Source organism: Anopheles coustani, chromosome 2 (assembly GCF_943734705.1).
Source record: "Anopheles coustani chromosome 2, idAnoCousDA_361_x.2, whole genome shotgun sequence".
Taxonomy (NCBI): Eukaryota; Metazoa; Arthropoda; class Insecta; order Diptera; family Culicidae; genus Anopheles; species Anopheles coustani.
In genome coordinates this window covers 21,033,887-21,052,407 of record NC_071289.1, presented here as the reverse complement: position 1 = coordinate 21,052,407, position 18,521 = coordinate 21,033,887, and the positions used below count along the sequence as shown (strand labels likewise).

The 18,521-nt window shown below is 45.5% G+C and overlaps 4 protein-coding genes across 4 annotated transcripts; 1 reads left to right on the top strand and 3 right to left on the bottom strand.

Annotated features, from left to right (window-relative positions):
* Positions 1–376: 376 nt before the first annotated feature.
* On the top strand, positions 377–2,912 carry LOC131267429 (EGF domain-specific O-linked N-acetylglucosamine transferase). Its single transcript, XM_058270308.1, has 3 exons — positions 377–1,138; positions 1,398–2,041; positions 2,104–2,912. Exons 1-3 carry the CDS (start codon positions 778–780, stop codon positions 2,704–2,706), a joined length of 1,608 nt encoding a protein of 535 aa, XP_058126291.1. The 5' UTR covers positions 377–777; the 3' UTR covers positions 2,707–2,912.
* A 229-nt stretch (positions 2,913–3,141) lies between these two features.
* On the bottom strand, positions 3,142–4,839 carry LOC131267430 (uncharacterized). Its single transcript, XM_058270310.1, has one exon. It carries the CDS (start codon positions 4,804–4,806, stop codon positions 3,394–3,396), a length of 1,413 nt encoding a protein of 470 aa, XP_058126293.1. The 5' UTR covers positions 4,807–4,839; the 3' UTR covers positions 3,142–3,393.
* Positions 4,840–5,160: 321 nt separating this feature from the next.
* On the bottom strand, positions 5,161–7,979 carry LOC131264069 (apolipoprotein D-like). Its single transcript, XM_058266358.1, has 5 exons — positions 7,900–7,979; positions 5,743–6,009; positions 5,583–5,665; positions 5,413–5,508; positions 5,161–5,339 (listed from the first exon to the last, which is right to left on the bottom strand). Exons 1-5 carry the CDS (start codon positions 7,977–7,979, stop codon positions 5,161–5,163), a joined length of 705 nt encoding a protein of 234 aa, XP_058122341.1.
* A 2,520-nt stretch (positions 7,980–10,499) lies between these two features.
* On the bottom strand, positions 10,500–11,409 carry LOC131264068 (lopap-like). The gene is made up of 3 exons (XM_058266357.1): positions 11,132–11,409; positions 10,872–11,062; positions 10,500–10,807 (listed from the first exon to the last, which is right to left on the bottom strand). Exons 1-3 carry the CDS (start codon positions 11,407–11,409, stop codon positions 10,500–10,502), a joined length of 777 nt encoding a protein of 258 aa, XP_058122340.1.
* Between the last annotated feature and the right edge of the window lie 7,112 nt (positions 11,410–18,521).

Genomic DNA, 18,521 nt, shown 5'->3' with positions numbered 1-18,521 from the left:
CAAAGCAAAAGCAGTATTTTCGGTTGAATGACAAACTTGACGTTTCAATGTCGAGCGCACAGGTGTTTGAAGCGACATCTGCCAGACGTTTGTGTAAGCTATGTAGTAAATAAAGTGATTTGAAAAAAGAAATCTACCGTTACGATGAACTTGTGTGGTGCAAAAAATGTAGATCCTCAACATAATATAATTAGGATGGCTTTCTTATACTTATACTTTGTTCAACAAATTTATCAAAAGGCTGTATGAGATTAAAATGGTGCAAGATAAACAGTGATCCTACAACACTTGACGTATTGAAGAAACCGGTTTGTGACGTCACAACAGTAAACAAAACATGCGGCGTTGATCATGATGTTGATCACCAGAAGCGATCGTCCAAAAGGGCAGCAGGCACCGGGGCGTAGCGAATGGATCGTGGCGGCTAGTAAATAAAACTCGTGGGATACGCTCCGCGCGGTTGTGTTGTGGTTCTGTTGCTCGAACGTGTGTAATTGCGCTACCGGCTTAGCTCATCGCGTATAGGAATAACGCGCGTCACTCAACACTTCGCCGGCGGTGCAGCAACACAGCGTCAAGCCATCGGTGGCCACGCGTGCAGACTTTCAAGTGCGGAGGTGTTCAATAGGATTGTGTAATATCGCCAAGTTCTGGTTCGCGCGATCCCACTCGATCCATATACGATAGTGTTTTGCCCAGTCCAACGACCTTTATCGTTCATTCTTGCGCGGGTGTAGTGAATCATCGAATGTCCCAAACTTTCCCAGCTAGCATAGGATGGGATGCTTTCGTGGTGCACCGTTGGCAGTCACAGCAACGATCGTGCTGAATTTACTTTTGGCGCCGCAAGTAGCATGTGAAAAGTACGAGTACATAAACTTACCGAAAGCACACCTGCCGATTTACTTCCGACGTTTTCCTACCCTGGAGAAGCAGTGCACCGAAGACGAGAGTTGTCCCTATCGATCGATCATTGCTAGCAGCAGCTACCAAAGTCGTAAGAATGCCTGCTGGGGCTACGAAGACGGGTGTACGGAGAAGGGACGCTTCTCGAACCATAGCTGCCCCGGGAGTCACATCGGTTACGTGAAAAGCAAGCAGGCTCAGCTGGATACGTTCTACAGCCAGGCGGACTTTGGTACGAAGCATGACGCTATCCTACGTATACAGCGAGGGATGGTGGCCTTGAATGGCTAACTCACGTTTTCTTATGTGCATACTGATCGTTCGGTTTGCCCACAATGGGCTTTTAGTGATAGAAATAGGCGAAAAAGCAATCTCTCAAAAATGTATTTGCTTTTAGATAACTTTCCTAGCACCGCCTATCGGTCATTAAACCTTTACGCCCCATTAAATACAAATTTTGGTGCTTTAATTAACCCTCCATAACATTACAGGTTTCGTACGGGATCAGATACGTGAAACACGCATCATGTGTGAACCGCAGTTTCCGCACGATTCCTCGCTGGAATGTTCCAAGTACCTGCGCTTTTGCCGTGGACGCAATCTGATGATCAACTTCACCGATCTGGCCGTCCGTACCGAACCGCTGCGCTACAAGATGGACGTCATCGGACAGGGGCAGATCGGAGGGCACTGTACGCTGCACGGCGAGCGACTGCGGGATGAACTGCAGCACATTAGTCCGCTGCAGTCGTGGGGTCCGGAGTTGCGGTTCTTCGAGCGACTCGTCAAACCACCGATCGAAAACGACCAGTGCGATGTGGTGATAGAGAAGCCAACTTTCATAATGAAAATCGATGCCGCCATCAATATGTATCACCATTTCTGTGATTTTCTTAATCTCTACGCTTCGCTGCACGTGAATCTATCGCATGCGGCCAGCTTTACGACGGATACGCACGTGCTGATTTGGGAATCGTTTCCGTATCACTCACCGTTCGCCGAGACGTTTAAAGTTTTTACGCGAAATCCGATCGCGAATCTGAAGACCTATGCCGGAAAAGCGGTGTGCTTCCGGAATGTGGTCTTACCGTTGTTGCCACGGATGATATTTGGCTTGTACTACAACACGCCCATTGTAAGATTTAAAATTACAAACTTCGCTTGGTCTGGAAATTAAATTATTTATTTTTCTTTCAGATTCATGGCTGTGAAAATAGTGGTCTTTTTCATGCGTTTTCCGAGCATGTTCTCCACCGGTTGAAAATTCGTATGGCAACCCGAGCTGATCGTCGACTGAGGATCACTTTTCTTTCCCGTCAAACACGCTACCGGCGGGTGCTTAACGAAGATGAACTGATTGCAGCTGTTGCCAGCAACCCAAACTATGCCGTGCAGCGCGTAAACTTTGGACACGAACTGAGTTTCATCGAACAACTGAAGATCACTCGCAACAGTGACATTTTTATCGGTATGCACGGAGCCGGACTGACGCATCTTCTCTTCCTACCCAAATGGGCGACGCTCTTCGAGTTGTATCACTGTGAGGATCCGAACTGCTATCGCGATTTGGCACGTCTACGGGGTGTCCACTACATTACGTGGGAGCGTGATCATTTGGTCTTCCCGGAGGGTGAGGGGCGACACCCGGAACGTGACGAACGGCACGCCAAGTTCACCAACTATGCGTTCGATGTGAATGAGTTTGAGCGATTGGTCGCGAAAGCGGCCGCCCAGGTGGAAGGACACGAGGAGTTTCGGAAGTTTTGCGCTCGCAATCCGCGAACGAAGGATGAGCTTTAATCTTGCTTTAAATATGTTCCAGAAAGCATTTCGGTGATTTTTTTACCAATACCATTTAAGGAAGGACAAAAACGCTTTAAATAAGATTCACGCCTTAACCCGGCAAGCTTTATAAGGGGTTGAGAATCGGCAGTGATAGGAATCTCTACCGTATGAAAGTCCCTAACAATCTGCCTTACGAGCTTCTTGTGTTGGTTATGGCTTAACTAATGGAGCTAAATCTAATATTGTACTTAAATTCGAGATTAAACTTAAGGTCCTCGGTGGGTCTTCATTGAACGCTTCGAGATTATTAACTTTAAAGTTGAACAAACTTCTATAATAGCTATGTAATGTTACTTACGGTATACGCGCCGGAATACAAGGAAACAGTATTTTAATTCCAAAAACAAGTATTTACGAAAAATGATTGTAAGAATAAAAGACATTTCCGCTTTACCAGAAAGGAATAAAATATTGTGTTTTTAATACTGAACTTTTGTGATTTATTCAAGGCGTTTGCTGGCCGCAATACGTAACTTTTCGTTCCTTATGATTAATGTTTTCTAGTAGAGTGTCTTTGGAGGTTATTTGTGAGCGAATGATTAATTTTGTTTTTATATTTAACCACATGGTTGACTAGAAGAGTAGAACCAAAAGATTTTTTTTTATTGTTCTAAATGAACTGAACAAAAGGAGCCCTTAACTCTACCATATCTTAAGTTTTACGTTGTTTATGCTAAGGAAAGACACAGCAACGCACAGCATAAACATGTAGTAAACAAGAATTGTGAGTGCGGCCGCGTTGCCCAAAAGGAAAGTCTGAAACATAATGTTCACCAACCCGGTCAGCACGTTGGCGATGAGGAAAAAGAATAACCCATTACTGTTGATCGCGTCCAGTATGAGCGGCACGTACGGGATACAAAAATCATCCGTTTTGATTATCTGATCCGGTGATTTCGGTTCCTCGAAGCGCACGAAGTAGACGAAAAGTTCAAAGAACATAAACAGCGCCGTCACACTGCACCCGATGGCAAGTATCCAGAAGCAGTAACCCATGTTGGCGAGCCGGCGCGATACGCCGAACATGTCCTCACACACGTAGATCATCTTCCAGCAGACCAGCGCGATCAGGGCTACTTTGGCCGCTCGGCGGAGGAACTTTTTAGCCAGCGTTATTTCCTCAGATGGTCGCACGATCCAACCGAGGTAGACCGATGCGAGGAAGAGAGCCAAATAGCCCGGTAAGGAAAAGATTCCTTCTCTGTTGGCGGAAAAAAAGTCCGCTCGTCCGGTGTCCGCACTCATGACATACCGGGAAACGCCCAGATGAAGCATCATTTCGTGGCAGCAGAGGAGCGTGATGGCGACGAATTTGATTACCTCCGGATCGCGCACTAGGTCCATTATGATCGTGCCGAACACTTTTACGAAGGCGAGAGTGATGAAGAAGTTCCAGTGTACGCCATACTCGGACACATGCAGCTGATAGTCGATTTCATTGGTTAAAAAAAAGCGTGCGAATCCAAGGAGGAATAGAGGTGCCGCACTGGTAAGAATCCTCCGAAGGCGTACTGCGCGTATCCTCCGCCCTTCAGCTGGTCGAAGCTTGTAGACGATTCCATTACTGAAAACATACAGACCAACACCGATGTCCATGAGCCCGAAGCCAAACGTTTCGGTTTTGGCGAGTTCGCGTGGGAAGCAATGGAAATCCACGGCCAGGATGCAGACGGCCGTGGTAAGATTAACGAGCGCCCTGACGCACGTGAGAAACTGTGGAGACTTTCCGGGAACCTGCACGAATGGAACTAGGTGCAAGCGGTTCCGTATCTGATGAACGGCAGAAATTGTAGACACAACAGCCACTGCGAGTGTAATTTTTAACGCCAGCTGGTGCAACACAGTGACAAGCAGGATGAATGGAAAAACGATCAACGAAAATTCTATCAAGAATCGAACCGGAATGTGCGCCACGCTGGCCACCGCGAGTAGCTGCACGGTGTGGAAGACACTGAAAACCGGTGGCGCAATGTGCATAAATACGTTCAGTGCAGTGGTGCCGTTATTGTTCTCCATCTGGCTCTCGTGCAGCGTACGATATTCGTCCGGATCCATGTCGTCCTCGGTGGCCGGTGGAATGTGTAAAAGTATGTTTTTAAACGAAAACTACGAGAAACTGGACTTTGAAGAAAACGTAAATAAATAACAATGGTTGAAGTGACAGCGGTTTGTTTTCGACCATAGTATCCTACAATGCCGCAAGAGGCGCTACATATGGTTTGATCACCACGTGGTCGATTTTTTTATTTTTAAAAATAATGAAACTCAAGTATTTTTTGTAAAATCAAAAACCTTTGCGATTTTTATTTTCTTAATACTAAATGTTGTCTTTTTTCTTAATACTAAAGAATCACGACGACAATGAGCATATCAATAGCTCATCACCATCTCTACCGGTTCTCTTCCCGTTCATCCCTTAATAGTTGTACTTTTGAATATTTTAGGGACCTTCTTCACCTCTTCGCAGTTCTTCTGGTCAGTTCTCGTCAAATACGCACGAGAGATCTTGGCACTATCGAGTACAGCATACGCCTTCTTCATCGTCTCGATATCCGGGTGTCGTTTACGTGTCAGAATCCACGCTACCTCTGAAAGATATCGAAGAAAAAAACACGGGGTTACAACAAGCCAACTCTATTGAGGCTGCAACACAAAACTCACTTGCACTGATGAGCCCACGAAGATCCGAACAGGCATAAACAACTGCGAACGTTTTGTAGTCGGTACCAATCACCCAATAAGGTGCTTCTACGTTAACTGTAAAACATAACCCAAAGAGTTTGTTAATGATACCAGAGTAGTAAATGATGGATTGATTCCCTTCAACTTACAGGGAGCGCTTGGAAATTTAACGGCAAGCTTCGCCGACTGAACGATACGTGCCGATCCGCTGATTGAATTTTCGTTGCCAGTTCTGGAATTGTACAACCATCGATCTTTAAACCGTTCCCCCCAGCCAATGCGCCAGCAAACCTCTTATTTTATACTTACAGTGAATTTTTCTGTCGATTCAAAACGCCAATTGTTCCATCGGGATTCAGCGTGTAGTCAGCCGTTATACACCGTCCGCCGAGTTCGAAGAAGAACGGGTACTTTTCCTGCTCGTACCAGCGGCCCAGATAGGCGTAGGTGTCGAAATTATCCACCACGGGCACCTTCGGGCATTGACCGAACCCGGGAACCTGTGCCTCCACCAGTCCCAAGCACTGGAGCCAACCGAGCAGACAGCACACCCCAATCAACGTCCTCCATTTTACCCTGAAGGGAAATGGTAATATTCAGTTAGATGAAAGCAAGAGCTTCTGATGGCGCAAATAATTGCGTGCGATCGAGATATGCTGTTGAGTTGTTAACACCAGATTACGTGCCATATAATATTGTCACACGTTATAATTTAGCGTTAAACGGATGGATGAATTGCCTCGTTGAAACAGAGAAAGTCTGCAAAATGGTGCATGCGAATCCGCAGGTGCAATAACATCTCGTAACGGTCGAGTTGCTTTAGGCAGGTGGTGCGTTGCGTTAATGACCTTAATATGTGACGAAGTAGTTTTACTCCGAAGTCAGTCGATTGATCGTGCAAGGGTTGTCCATCGTTCAATGAATCGGGTTTTTTTCTTTCTTCTCGCCACCGGTGGCCTATTGATGTGCGGAGGAAAAATGATTGTTTTAACCATCACTTTCGACATCGATCGGATCCGTTTACCATTGGTTTCGCACTTGAGCAATATGGGTTGTAAATGAAAAATTAGGTTGAATTTGCTACGGTTGTAAAAAAAAAGAAAAAAGACCCGTACGTGAACTTTGTCACGTTTGCCGCAACATGTTTCAAAGCCATAAGAAAATCTCACACATATACACACCGCGTCTGTGTGGCAAGGTCGAGATCGGTCGAAAATTATGTTTTTCCTTTGGGCAGAAAAGGGCCTTAGGTTTAAGCCACTGTGGGTCAAGCATCGGGCATCGAAAACCGGTTGCATAATTTTGTTGGATGTGTGGATGTACGTGGGAGAGGAAGAATGATTGATCGAGCCATGCGTCGAAGTGTAAATTGATATGAACTTCATTTCATGAAAAAATTTGAAATGTTGAGGAATTATGTACACCAAATATGAAATATTGTATGTAAACTTATGCGATTTTAGTTTTTGAACCAAAAGCTCGACCCGTTAAACAGATAAAACCGTTTAAAGCATAGAGGATCGATTCGGAGGAAACATGAGAGCAGCGATCCACCATCGACCCAGCATAATTTCCCCGAAGAAACTAAAAAAAAAGCTAAAAGTATGTTACGTTGTGGAGCATCAAACGATGATGTCTTGTTTTCTCTCTCGGGAAAAGAAAAACTCCTCGTTTCGGGGGTGGTTATGAAACGGAAAAGAAGGAAATTTAAAGCTTCTTTCGGTCAACGGCTCTTGGCTGTGGATCTTTTTTTAACGCTCGCCGGGGTCTTGCGCGTCTTCCCGGAGTGCATTGGCCCTGCATGAAATGTGGAGCCTTTTCGGAAGACGTGCGGTGCACGTGTGATAGGCGGGGCGGCCAAGAGAGCGCGTTATATGCTCGTTGAGCTTCGGGGTGTGATGTTGTAACCCACAATCCGACATGGGGGTTTGTTTTGTTTATGGTTTTCAAATATCTTATCAAATCAAACATGCACCTGATGGTGGATCACGGGGTGGATGGGTGGGCGGGTGGTGGGTTGCATGCTATCGAATCGGTCGTCAGTCAATTTGGGAGAAATGTGTGTTACGCAATGTGGCGTGAGTTCGGTTAAGGGGGTCTTTGGGATCACGATGCGATGCAGGTTACACACATTTTCTTATGATCCCTCGTTTGTTAGTTATGTTCAGGTGCTATGATAGGTACCTTTAAATGTCATCCAATTGATTTGAAAAATCACACAAAAATCCACCCTTTGATAACAACCAATCCAAACAAGTTATGGTTTCAGTGTACTCAGCTACACAATGGTAAATAATCACGGAGAGCTAACATTACCACACCTTGCGTACACACAGCTCGTTAAGGCTGCGACCTTTCATCTTCGACCCTGATTAACAAACGAGCATTAATAAAGCACCGCCGGTGTTTATCAATCATCTGTTCTAACTACAAGACGGTTTAATGAATGATTGTTTTTAAAAGTACCCATCCGTACGTTCGTGCTTAACCTTGACGAGCTTATGAGAGTTGGTTGCCGTTGTGATGACATACCCAAACGTTTCCATTGTGATATCCGGTTCTAGATGCGTCGAATTCGGAGATGTTTACTTTGCTGCAGACCGAAGCCGACCGCTGAAGTGTCCAAAAAAGCACCTTCGTCACTTGTTCAAATTGCCCGTACTTTGAACACTTCGCAAGCACAAATGATGTTATTATCTAAAGGTCTTGACGTAACGTCGATCACGAATAATGTAACACACACTCCCTCTTGATCGAGTTTCAGCCGATGCACTAATTGTTTTTATTGCTTTTCTTCAAATTTCGACACTTCTTTTCTTCTACTTTCGCCTGCAGATTTCCTTGCTAATTATACCGTTGGCACAGTTTCACCGGTTGGGTTTCGGAGTTTGGAGCCCTCCGCACAAAAATAAGATGCAACACAAACTGCGTTCGGGTTTGAATGTGAAAGCTTTCCTGCACTGGCGTGTGGGATCCGTTTGTCCGTTTCGGTGGACGTCGCGCACGGGAATGAACGTCTTTCGCGTGCTGCTGCCTGAATTTAGCTGCTGCCACGCGATCCCGCGAGCCTCCGATGCTGCGGATCCATGAGATCGGATCGCAGGAGGGGGGCCTCGGTGTAAGGGAACACGTGCCGGGTGCGTGTGTTGTATGTGGGCAGACTTTCATGGCAACGTTCGGCGTTACAATCAGCCGGGTTGTAAGTCGCTCTATATTAGCTCTTCAGGTGGGTTTGAAAAAACAAGAACGCATTTGATTACAGTCCTTTAAACGACGGTTGTTAAACTATCACCCCTGAAAGGGAGGTGCATCTTAGGTGGTTTCCTTTTGAGAAACCACGATATATCTTTCAACCCATTCAATCTAAGTGGAAATTGTTTTTCTTTCTTCAAAAAGACACCATGACGGCGTGGCCAGATGCTTCGAGCAAACTCTACGCATGCATGCATACACACGCGTTTCTTGCGACACTTTTGTGCACAGATTATTTCCAGACCAGCACCGAAAACGGCTAAAAAAATGGCCACAAAATAAAAACGAATCACGCTGAAGAAAGGCTAAAAAACATAAAGCAAAAAAAAAGCAGTTAGCATGATCCGATAGCCTAAATTAGGCTTGTTACTTTGCGCAAGGTTCATGTAGATGGCGGTCACTAACGGCCATTGTTTCCCCCCTGGTCCGGTTAGTTGTTGTGTAAAATTATAAATTGTACCGTTTATAATTCCCTAGGACCCCTACGGTTGGTACCGAAACTTTAAACGGCGCCCGAAGACAACGACAACATCTTAAACCGGTTCAAAGGGGGGCTACAACATAGTTGTGTCGGCAGTGCTACCGGTGGTCTTGGAAGTGAGAATCCTTCTCCCTATCTCTTTCGCCGTGTCCAGGAAAAGGGGCGTTAGTAGTAATTAGGCAGTGAAAGAAATGTCAACCGAAAGCGTGCGCTGATTGCGCCTGGGCTGACTGACCCATATATTTGTGTGTTTATTTTTTAAATCTTGTCCGTGGATGGGTTGGGGCTCGTTTGGATAGTTAGTGTTAGATGAAAGTGTGTTTATGACCGGCAGGGTGATTTTAATGCCCCCGGGTAAGCGGATCGTGATGGAGACATTTCATCGTCATTAAAAACGCCATCAAAACAAATAAGAAAAAATATAGAGATGCGAAGGAAATATTGTGAAATTCGTTTTTAATTTTTAACAAATCTATTTCAAACATAAACACATGATACCAATTTGAAAATAACAAAACATGGGGCTGGAATATTTATAAAAATGGACAAAGCAACAGTTCAGTCGAAGGAACCTGAATCCGATAACTTCTTTTAAGGCTTAATACCGGCGTTTCTCGCTTCACATCAATCAACGCCGAGGCAACGGCTTCAAGACAGCATCATGCCACCATCAAGCAGTGACACGCGAGTGATTGAACTCCACCATGAACCGCGATCTTGTACCAAGCCGTTTCTCTTTCGATCGTGAACCGTCCGCGAAGCCCCCCTTCTTCGGGACCGGGCATTGGGCTCACCTTCTGGTACGTCCCACGATGGGAGTGGAATCGCCGGAGAAACTGGTTTGTTTACACCCGCGCCCAACCGCACGGCAAACCCACCTTGGCCGAGTCAGCGCCTTGTGGGGAGGGCGTGCGAAAGGAAAAGTTCAAGCAACAGACACGACGCGAGGCGCTACGCTCTGGGCAAAGGGAAAGCGGAAGCCGGACTCGTCCGGATGGGTGAGACCACCTGGTGGAATAGTGACCCAATTTCGCACCGAAGAGTGCAAGCCTCTCCGGTACAAGCAGCAGCCGACCAAGCCACGGCAAAAGTCGAAGGTGATCATGAACTTGACAGTGTGTGACAGACGATCGTCTTCGTGAACTCGTCTTTGGAGAAGGTACTTCGGTCGTAGTGAATCAGTAAGGAAAGATGAAAAGTTCAGATGTTTTTTAAGCAAACAAGTTCAAAACATAGTTATCAATGAGTTTGTATTTATTTAAGATTATACAACAAATGCGATCGAATAAGTTAGATAGGAAAATAAATAAACAAATCGACAAATAAACCTTTCTTATGAGTTACTCTCTCCTACCGGAACACTGGGAACTTCTAGTGGAACCGGAGCCCCGGCAAACATGTCACTGCGCAACTGCTGCAAGTCATCCTCGTTCCGCACGACAACGCCCTCATTCCGGGCGTCCTGAGTGGTCGGTTCCGTCGGGTCGATGGCCGGTTCCGGTGGGGCCAGGGTCACACAATCCTCCTGGTTGGTGCGCAAGAAGAAGGTTCGCGAAATTTTATACTTATCCAGCACGCCATACGCACGCTGAAGAACCGGACCGGCCGGGAGTCGCTCGCGGGCCATCAACCATGCGGAAACTAAGGAAAAAACCACGGAAAGGGTTAGACTGTGGGAGAACTCTGTAGATAATTTCGTACTAACCGGCGTGTCCTACTGGACCGAAGGAACTGCATGAGTACAGCACGGCAAAGGAATCGTAGTCCGTGTCGAGGACCATCACCGACGCGTTGTAGTTGTACGGGAATGAGGTGTACTCGATCTGATATCGGCCATCTTTTGGCGTTTTGGCGCCTTTATCCATCACGCCGGAAATGATCCGCTCGACGCCATTGCTAAGGAGACGGCATCGAAAAGGAACTATAGAGGTCACAGTCTTGGTTTACGACCTCAAAGGTACTTACAATCGGTTGGTGTACGCATTCCGTACGTAGATCTTCCCGTCCGCCCGCTGCTCGTAGGTCACCGAGACGCACTTGGTTGCAACCTCCGTGACCGTAAAGTACCGCTCGATCTCGTACCAGGTCCCGAGAAAGCGTGTCCGGTTGAAGCGAAGTATGGGCGAGTAGTCCGGGCATGTACCGAAGCCAGGTATCTGCGACTGAACCATCGAGATGGCGCCGGTAAGACAAATAAATGCCACCACCGCCCAGTAACGTTCCGACGTGCGGAGGATCTTCATTTCGGATTCCCGTATCTGCCTGCCTTGAGTGATGTGTGTTCGAGATGCGCTCCAAACACCGAATAACCTTCCCGAGCGGGTTGGATGTGGGCTTTTATATTTCTTCCTGTTGCCCGAACGATGCGGTAGACGTCTCAGAATGACGCGGGAGACCAACCACCGTCCCCGTGAAAGCGGCCGGTTCAAAGGAAGAACTACACGACACCCAGGACGTCCCTGCGGGCTGTATTTTTTTTCTTTTTCGACTCCAGCCGTTCCTTGTTCCACGAACTAGTTCTAAGATTCCCATCGGGGCGTGCTGGTGTTGGCTCACTTTTTGTTCCACGGGCGTCTTCCGCCATGCCGGTTGGGGTGGAGGGTGCGGGATCTATGCGGGAATATTCTCCCCAGCCGACGAGGAACACACCTTCGCGTTATGGAATTGGGCCAACACGACGCGGTCGACACTGGAGGGTGATTATTCGATCGCGCACCGGAACGTGCCGGGAAGATCTTGTCTTTCGTCTAGCGACGCCGATCAACACGCGGTTGTATGCCTTTCTCCGTTTCGCCGGCAAGCGCATCGATTGATTAAACGCGCGCGATAAGAGATTGATCGTGCACTGATCGACCGATTGCGAAACTGGATCTCGGTTCGTCCGTCGGCCCATCCTCCGCAGGAACCAGTGTTTCATAAATCTTTTGTCATAATTTCTCGGGGAAATTAATCGCTTCCGTTACGGTTATCGAGACTGGTTGTAATCGCATCTGCCAACGCTTGCCGAGAAAAATGCACGTAATATGCGAATCAGGAGTTAAACTGCCATTGAAGAGGGTTCGTAATATTTTTCATTAATGTATCGTTTTATATACCTGTGCTAAAAGATAAAATAGTAAACCGCAACGTAATATCCATAATATCGTAATAAGTTAGTAAATAAATGAGATAAATTAATAATAATACAATATGAATAGTAATAATTATTACTTTGGTATACCAAATTAAAAATGATAAATTTCCTTTATCCCTTACTAACTTTTCAATCAATTTGAATTAATTGAAATGTCAATTGATAGCTGTATCGTGCAATAGTCTCTTCTGGTATGTTTTATTCTAGTTTGTATAAAATTGTAATAATTGCCTTACAAAATTTGCTGTTTAAAATCTAAAAACTGTTGAATATTCAAAATTTGGTGAGCCGGCGCCTGTGAAATATTTTGCAACATTTCTATCGGTTTTGGAAATATTTTATAAACCTTTTCCGGTTCGACCGGTTCGTGTCGTTGCCGGTTCGACCGGTTGACCAAGGTTTAGATATATAAATTATTTTCAAAATAAAATCGTTGCGATTTTTTTATTTGTCTTTGATAACATGTGACTGCGCAAGTTTTGTTAATGGTAATAGTTGTTTTAAGATGCTTTGAAGAGATCCCCAAGATATAGCTATCCCCAAGACTACTTATATAGGCTTCCTATATAACGTTGAACAATGCCTGCGGTTTTAGTTGACAAAACGGAATTGCGATCCCCCGTGACTGCAAGATTCTTGATCTTTTCTACCTTCGCGGAACATCCCCGTACCGGGTCGTGTTGATAGTGATTGAAACGATCGGTGTGCAGCTGAACCTGCGGCTACTCGATCTGACGGTGGGCCAGCATATGACTCTCGAGTTCAACTGACTTCAGTCGCAGCGCACCATTCCCTCGTTCGTCGACGGAGATACGGTACTGTATGAGTCGTGTGAACTCTCTAGGAATGATTTTATTTACTATTTATGTGGATACATCCTTTACTCTCTTATACCTACCGGAAACAACCCTGTTATGAGTAGTAGCAAAATCGTAAACAATTTACAACCAAACAGAAGTTTACAAAAATAATTGCTAGCCGCGTTATTTTCAAAAATATTAATCATTTAAAGACGTTTCATCTCTTTCCTCTGAGAATCTCACTTATCTTCGCGGATGAAATCGATTAAATCAGCTGGCGAATTTTAAAAGCTTCAAAATCGAGGTCTCGTTCCATAAACAAAATTTCATGCACCGTCTTTTTTATGGGTAAATATTTTTCGATGGTAGTGGTAAGCCCATTGTTTTTGTTTACTATGCTCCATAGGTCTCTCCAAGGACTTTGGATTTCCAATAAACATCGCACTTGTGCACAAACGCACTACAACTCCCGCCATGCGCCATGAGGGATACTCACTCTTCCAAGTGACTGGAAGTAACACGAGAGAATAAACCAAACGTGAAGTCCTTGTCTGCCTTTTGTTACTCCTGATCTGCGAAATGAGACAAAATATGCTCCTGATAGGTTTTGTGTGTATTGCTAGCTTCCATTGGTATCAAATTTCCCCATTCCAGCGTTCAGCTACCAACAGCTCAATCGGTCCCGGCGAACGCGACGCAGCCCAACGCTGTTCCGGAAGTGGGCGCGTGGGCTTTCGGATGGTAAAGGTGTAGGCAAGGAAGACGCATATGAGTAGCCCAACAAAACGCCAACCGTTGCGGCCAACGACCGTGGCTCACCTAGGGCCCGAGCGTCAGTCGGTTTTTGGCAACTGTCACAGACGGATCGCATTTTTCGGTAGACAATTTCGAGCCCGTCGGCGTCGCTGTCGTTTGTCTCTGGAGTCGGTTTACCCGTGGGGTGGCAACCCTAAACCTTCGGTGCGGCGGTCAGTATGGGGTGGATCGGGTGTTACTAAGTGTCGTGAAATTTATCTGTGAGTCGTGAGAGGTTGTGTGTGCGCGTTTGTCTATTTGAGCATTTTTATTTTCGTCCTCCAATTGCGTTCTCAAATTTCAGGCGGGAGATTTCAGTGCTTTACTGCTTTAGTCAAAGGACATTCCATTCCGTAGATCGTATGAATCATACGAAACGTTGTCAATTTATTGAAAAACGAAACACGCATCATCATCATTATCATTGGGTGTCACGCAAGCTTCAGTGCAGAGTTTGGGAAAAAGGACCACGCTTTTCAGTGTAAGTCTAGCCGAGAAAGCTGCCGAAGGGGGAAAACCCGAACGCTCCGGGACGCTGACCCACCCGACTACGGGAAACTGCGGGGTAGGGTCGTGTCGGAAAAGTAAAGGAAAAGCGTGCAGTGGAAGGAACGTTTGCTCGCTGCCGATGCTTGTGTACATGTAAAATTCGTTAGGTACTCACGGCTTGGACGAGACGGGTCGATATGACGCGAATCCTTACAGCTACCTCATGGGATTATCCTCGGTGCCCCGGGGAGGAAAATATGTTGCCATTTCTTACGATTTTCCTCGCAAAAAATTCTCACCTTACTCTAAAATGGCTTATGGTTCGCGTACAAGAAGGATTACGGTCACCGGTTGGTTGCTTTCGGTTTCGTTATCGTCCCAGAAGCGAGTAAAGGAAAGTGTTTCCCTTTATTATGGGTCAAGCCGTCCTAAGTCGAGCGCAAATCCCGCGCTTTTTCATTAGCGAAAAGAAAAGCAAGGAGCAGTTCTAGGATGTCGATAAACGCCTGTGCTAGTGTTTCCTCGAGGGGGTCAGATGGTCTTAACAAGAATTTTATGGAGTGATGCATGAGAGTGTTACCTTTTTCCATGCCCGGTGCAGACGAGCAGAAGGTAAAAGGTTTGCCCCGGGCTACGTCGGAGACCAAATGAACCATGAACGAACCAAAAGGATAACGATGACTAACAAGGGGGTTTTTCTCCCGAGCCATCGTTCAGCATTGGGAGGCTTCATCTTGGTTTCATTACATCCCGTCTCGCATAGGATGATAGAGATAGAGAAAGGTTTTCTCGATGGGTAGAAAAAGCATACGATGTCCACATGTAACGATAATTTACACCAACAACAATTGCCCCAGCACTGGCTAGTTTGTATGTGCGTTCGATGAGTAGAAATAAAGAAGAAATAGTGCAGAGCCAAGGAACGGTCATGGAGTATATTTATAGTAAAGTTCACCCTGGCGCCAATCCCTAAAGAGGTTCGATTGGAGAGTTCCGTTTGATTGATCGGAAATGGTTCGGATATAGACAGTGTAGTTAATGTAGTGGAACGGGATTAGGCGGTGGTTGTAGTATACTTTCTTCAACCAACACCAACTCTTCAAGGGACCTTCTGATGCGTACAAACCTTGACGATCATGTCGATGGTAATGCTGATGTCGCGTAGGGAATCAATAATAAATGAGAGCCGTTAATACTGTCTACAGGGTTGTTTGAAGAGTCGTTAATCGTATGTTTGCTTTATGGCATCGAATGAATGTGGGTTAACACGTGTTAGCAGCGTTATACGAGCAGAAAAATCCTAGGTCAATAACGTTGTGGAAGGTTCAACTAGGTAGTTTGTGTAAAATATTGGAGTTTAAACTAAGAATTTAATCCATGATTACAATTTTTTAACATATATCGCTAAAACTAAAAACTTCCTGCTTAATGTCTTTATCTTTTTTTCAGGATTCAACAAAAATGTCAATTTGAAAGCTACCTCACAACGATTTTTAGGAAAATTCCAGATTTTCCTGAGGACACAACACACCAAGCCTTAATTTGCATAATCGAACATATCTTAAAAGCTCCAAACAGTGTCTCAACCCTCCTTTTAAGGAGGAGAGGGACAGCATAAAACGGCTTCAAAATAGCGGCCACCGTGTCACCGATCAAAATGCGGCTGAAAACCGCACGGAAAAGTTTTCGGCGCCATAAATCGAAAACGGCGCTCGACTTTCCCCAGCCAAGGTAGGTTAGATGAATCGCATTCCGGGTGCGATTGAAAATGGAAAATGTGGGTTCAAATAGGGTCGGACGAAAGCGACGTGCCCGGTGACGATGGATCCAAGCGGTTGTTGCGAGGTGTTGCCGACGACGACCACGACGACGACAAATGAGGTACCAATGCTGAATTTTCCATTGTGTTAGAATATAGAAGTTCGCGGCCATCGTGAAGGTGCCATCGCGAAACCACGAATGTCACGGCAAGTGGAAAAAGATTTGCCACCCGCGATAAGCCCCATTATCTCGATGGTCTACGGTGGAAGGTTTTTTGTTTTGTAGCTGTAGTTCGCGGGTATTGTTTTTCCTGCCGAACGACGGACAGACCAAGGGGTGTTGCATGGTGGAAAAAAAAAAAATTTGAGTACTCGTTGTCCGATATGATGGAAACCGTATTTATGAGCTGCCACTAAAGTGGTTCCATCATGCGCTGATGGGAAGCAACAAGGTGCTAGATGGCAATCAGTTTGATGGAAAATGCTAATGCATGTGGGCGAAGTGTTGGGCATATTTCCGTACCGAAGAGCTAAGAAAAGAGAGAGTCGGACACAAATATGCAAAAGTTTGTTTTGAGTACTACAAGAAGAATCAACAGATAAACAGCAGGTATAAGTGCAAAGAATTCGGTTCTATGATGTAAACCCAAACTTCGTTGCCCTTTAATTTCGCAACAGCATTATTTTCAATTTATGAGGAGGATATTTTTAGAAACAATTAACATAAATGGCTTATCTATTAAGTACGGACACTGTCAATTCATCATGGCGCTTTACCACATCCCCTGGAGCAGTGATAAATGGCGTCCCTTAAACGCGATCCGCGACAATCCATTACCATATATGCGCCACTTGCAGCGTGGTATCGTACCCCAGACCTAGTTGGCGCTCCACTAACAAGGGATGCCCCGCCGGTCTGGGCTGTGACGGGGCTAGAATTGAGATAAATTAACCATTGTAATGAAGGCATCACGAGGTTAGCGTTGAATCGTCGGTGTTGACGCAACAGTTGATTTTAAGCGCCGGAAAATAAGTCTATTTGCTATTCGCTTTCACAAGCGGCACGCGCTCCACGAGTACGATGTGTTGAATAATGGTGGAACGCATAAATTTGTTCCCGATAAGCGGAAAATCGATAGCAGCTAATGCGATAACGTTTGAAGCGAACGATTGCGCACCGAACTAATGAGCCTCTCACTCTGGGACGGAGGCCATGTTTGTGTCTACTCGGCTTGTTAGGGGCGTTAGGATCTCTAGAACCTTAGTACCTCACTGGTGGGATTAAGGATTTCATATACCACGCTGTGAACAGAAAAGGCTGGCATGGACCGTAAGATTATCCCTTCGTGGTCCCGAGCAGCAGCAAGTTTCTGTTCATCGTAAACCAAAATCCAACCTACGCAATGGATTTGTAAACAATACCGGTGATTAGTACGCAGTCCTCAGTCCTGAAGTCCACTGAAAGAGGGATAACCAAGGGACAAGGGACGCCAGAAAAATGGGGAAACAAATTGGCTTCAAATTGGATTTCTCAATTTACATCGGGTAATTTAACACAAATCCCTGCTACAGCTACACGCGGCGGACCGACTGTGGGGTTCCATTCGGGAGTCCTTAACCGCCTCCAAACTCAGAAGAGCCCAACTGGGTGTTAGACAACCCGGGATGAGTTCACTTGTGCACGGTGAAAGAGTTTTCCATTTTCACAGAAACCGGCTCTAGTGGGATGTTTGAACGAACCTTTTTCCTATGAAGACGGTCGTTGATGAAGCTGTGAATTTAATTAAACTTTTACACACACACATACATACATAAACTTTCTGACCTTCGGTTATGTTAAAGAATTGATATGGGTTTGACTGATAGGGTTGTGGGATGGCTCGTTAGAGGTGTTATTTATATGTTAATATAGGCGGACAGCAACATATTGCCAATATCCTTGAAACCGGTCGGTTGTGACCGATTCTTGAAGTTGAACATATTTTATTTCGAGAAAAAAAACAACAAAAGCTTTAAAGCTATAGACGTTTTACAAAGGACTAACAATCGATATATTGGAAAGGTGACACGTGGGTTTGAGAACATTTATCTAATTATTAGTTGATGTCTTATAAGTAAAATATTGTACTATGTAGAGATTATGAATTAATCTGCTTTTGAATCAGCTTGGCTGAAACACGTTAAGAAGGTAAATAATCTACGGTCATTTACATGCACAGCACATTTGTGTCTCACATCGACACACGGCTTCGTTTTCACATTTTTGTCCGCGCATTACGATTCCGGTTTTCCTCTTCTGAACCATCTCATCTCGAATCTCGTGACTTGCGAACTCAACTGACCGGTCCGGTCCAGGTAAGGCGAATAACTGTGCAATT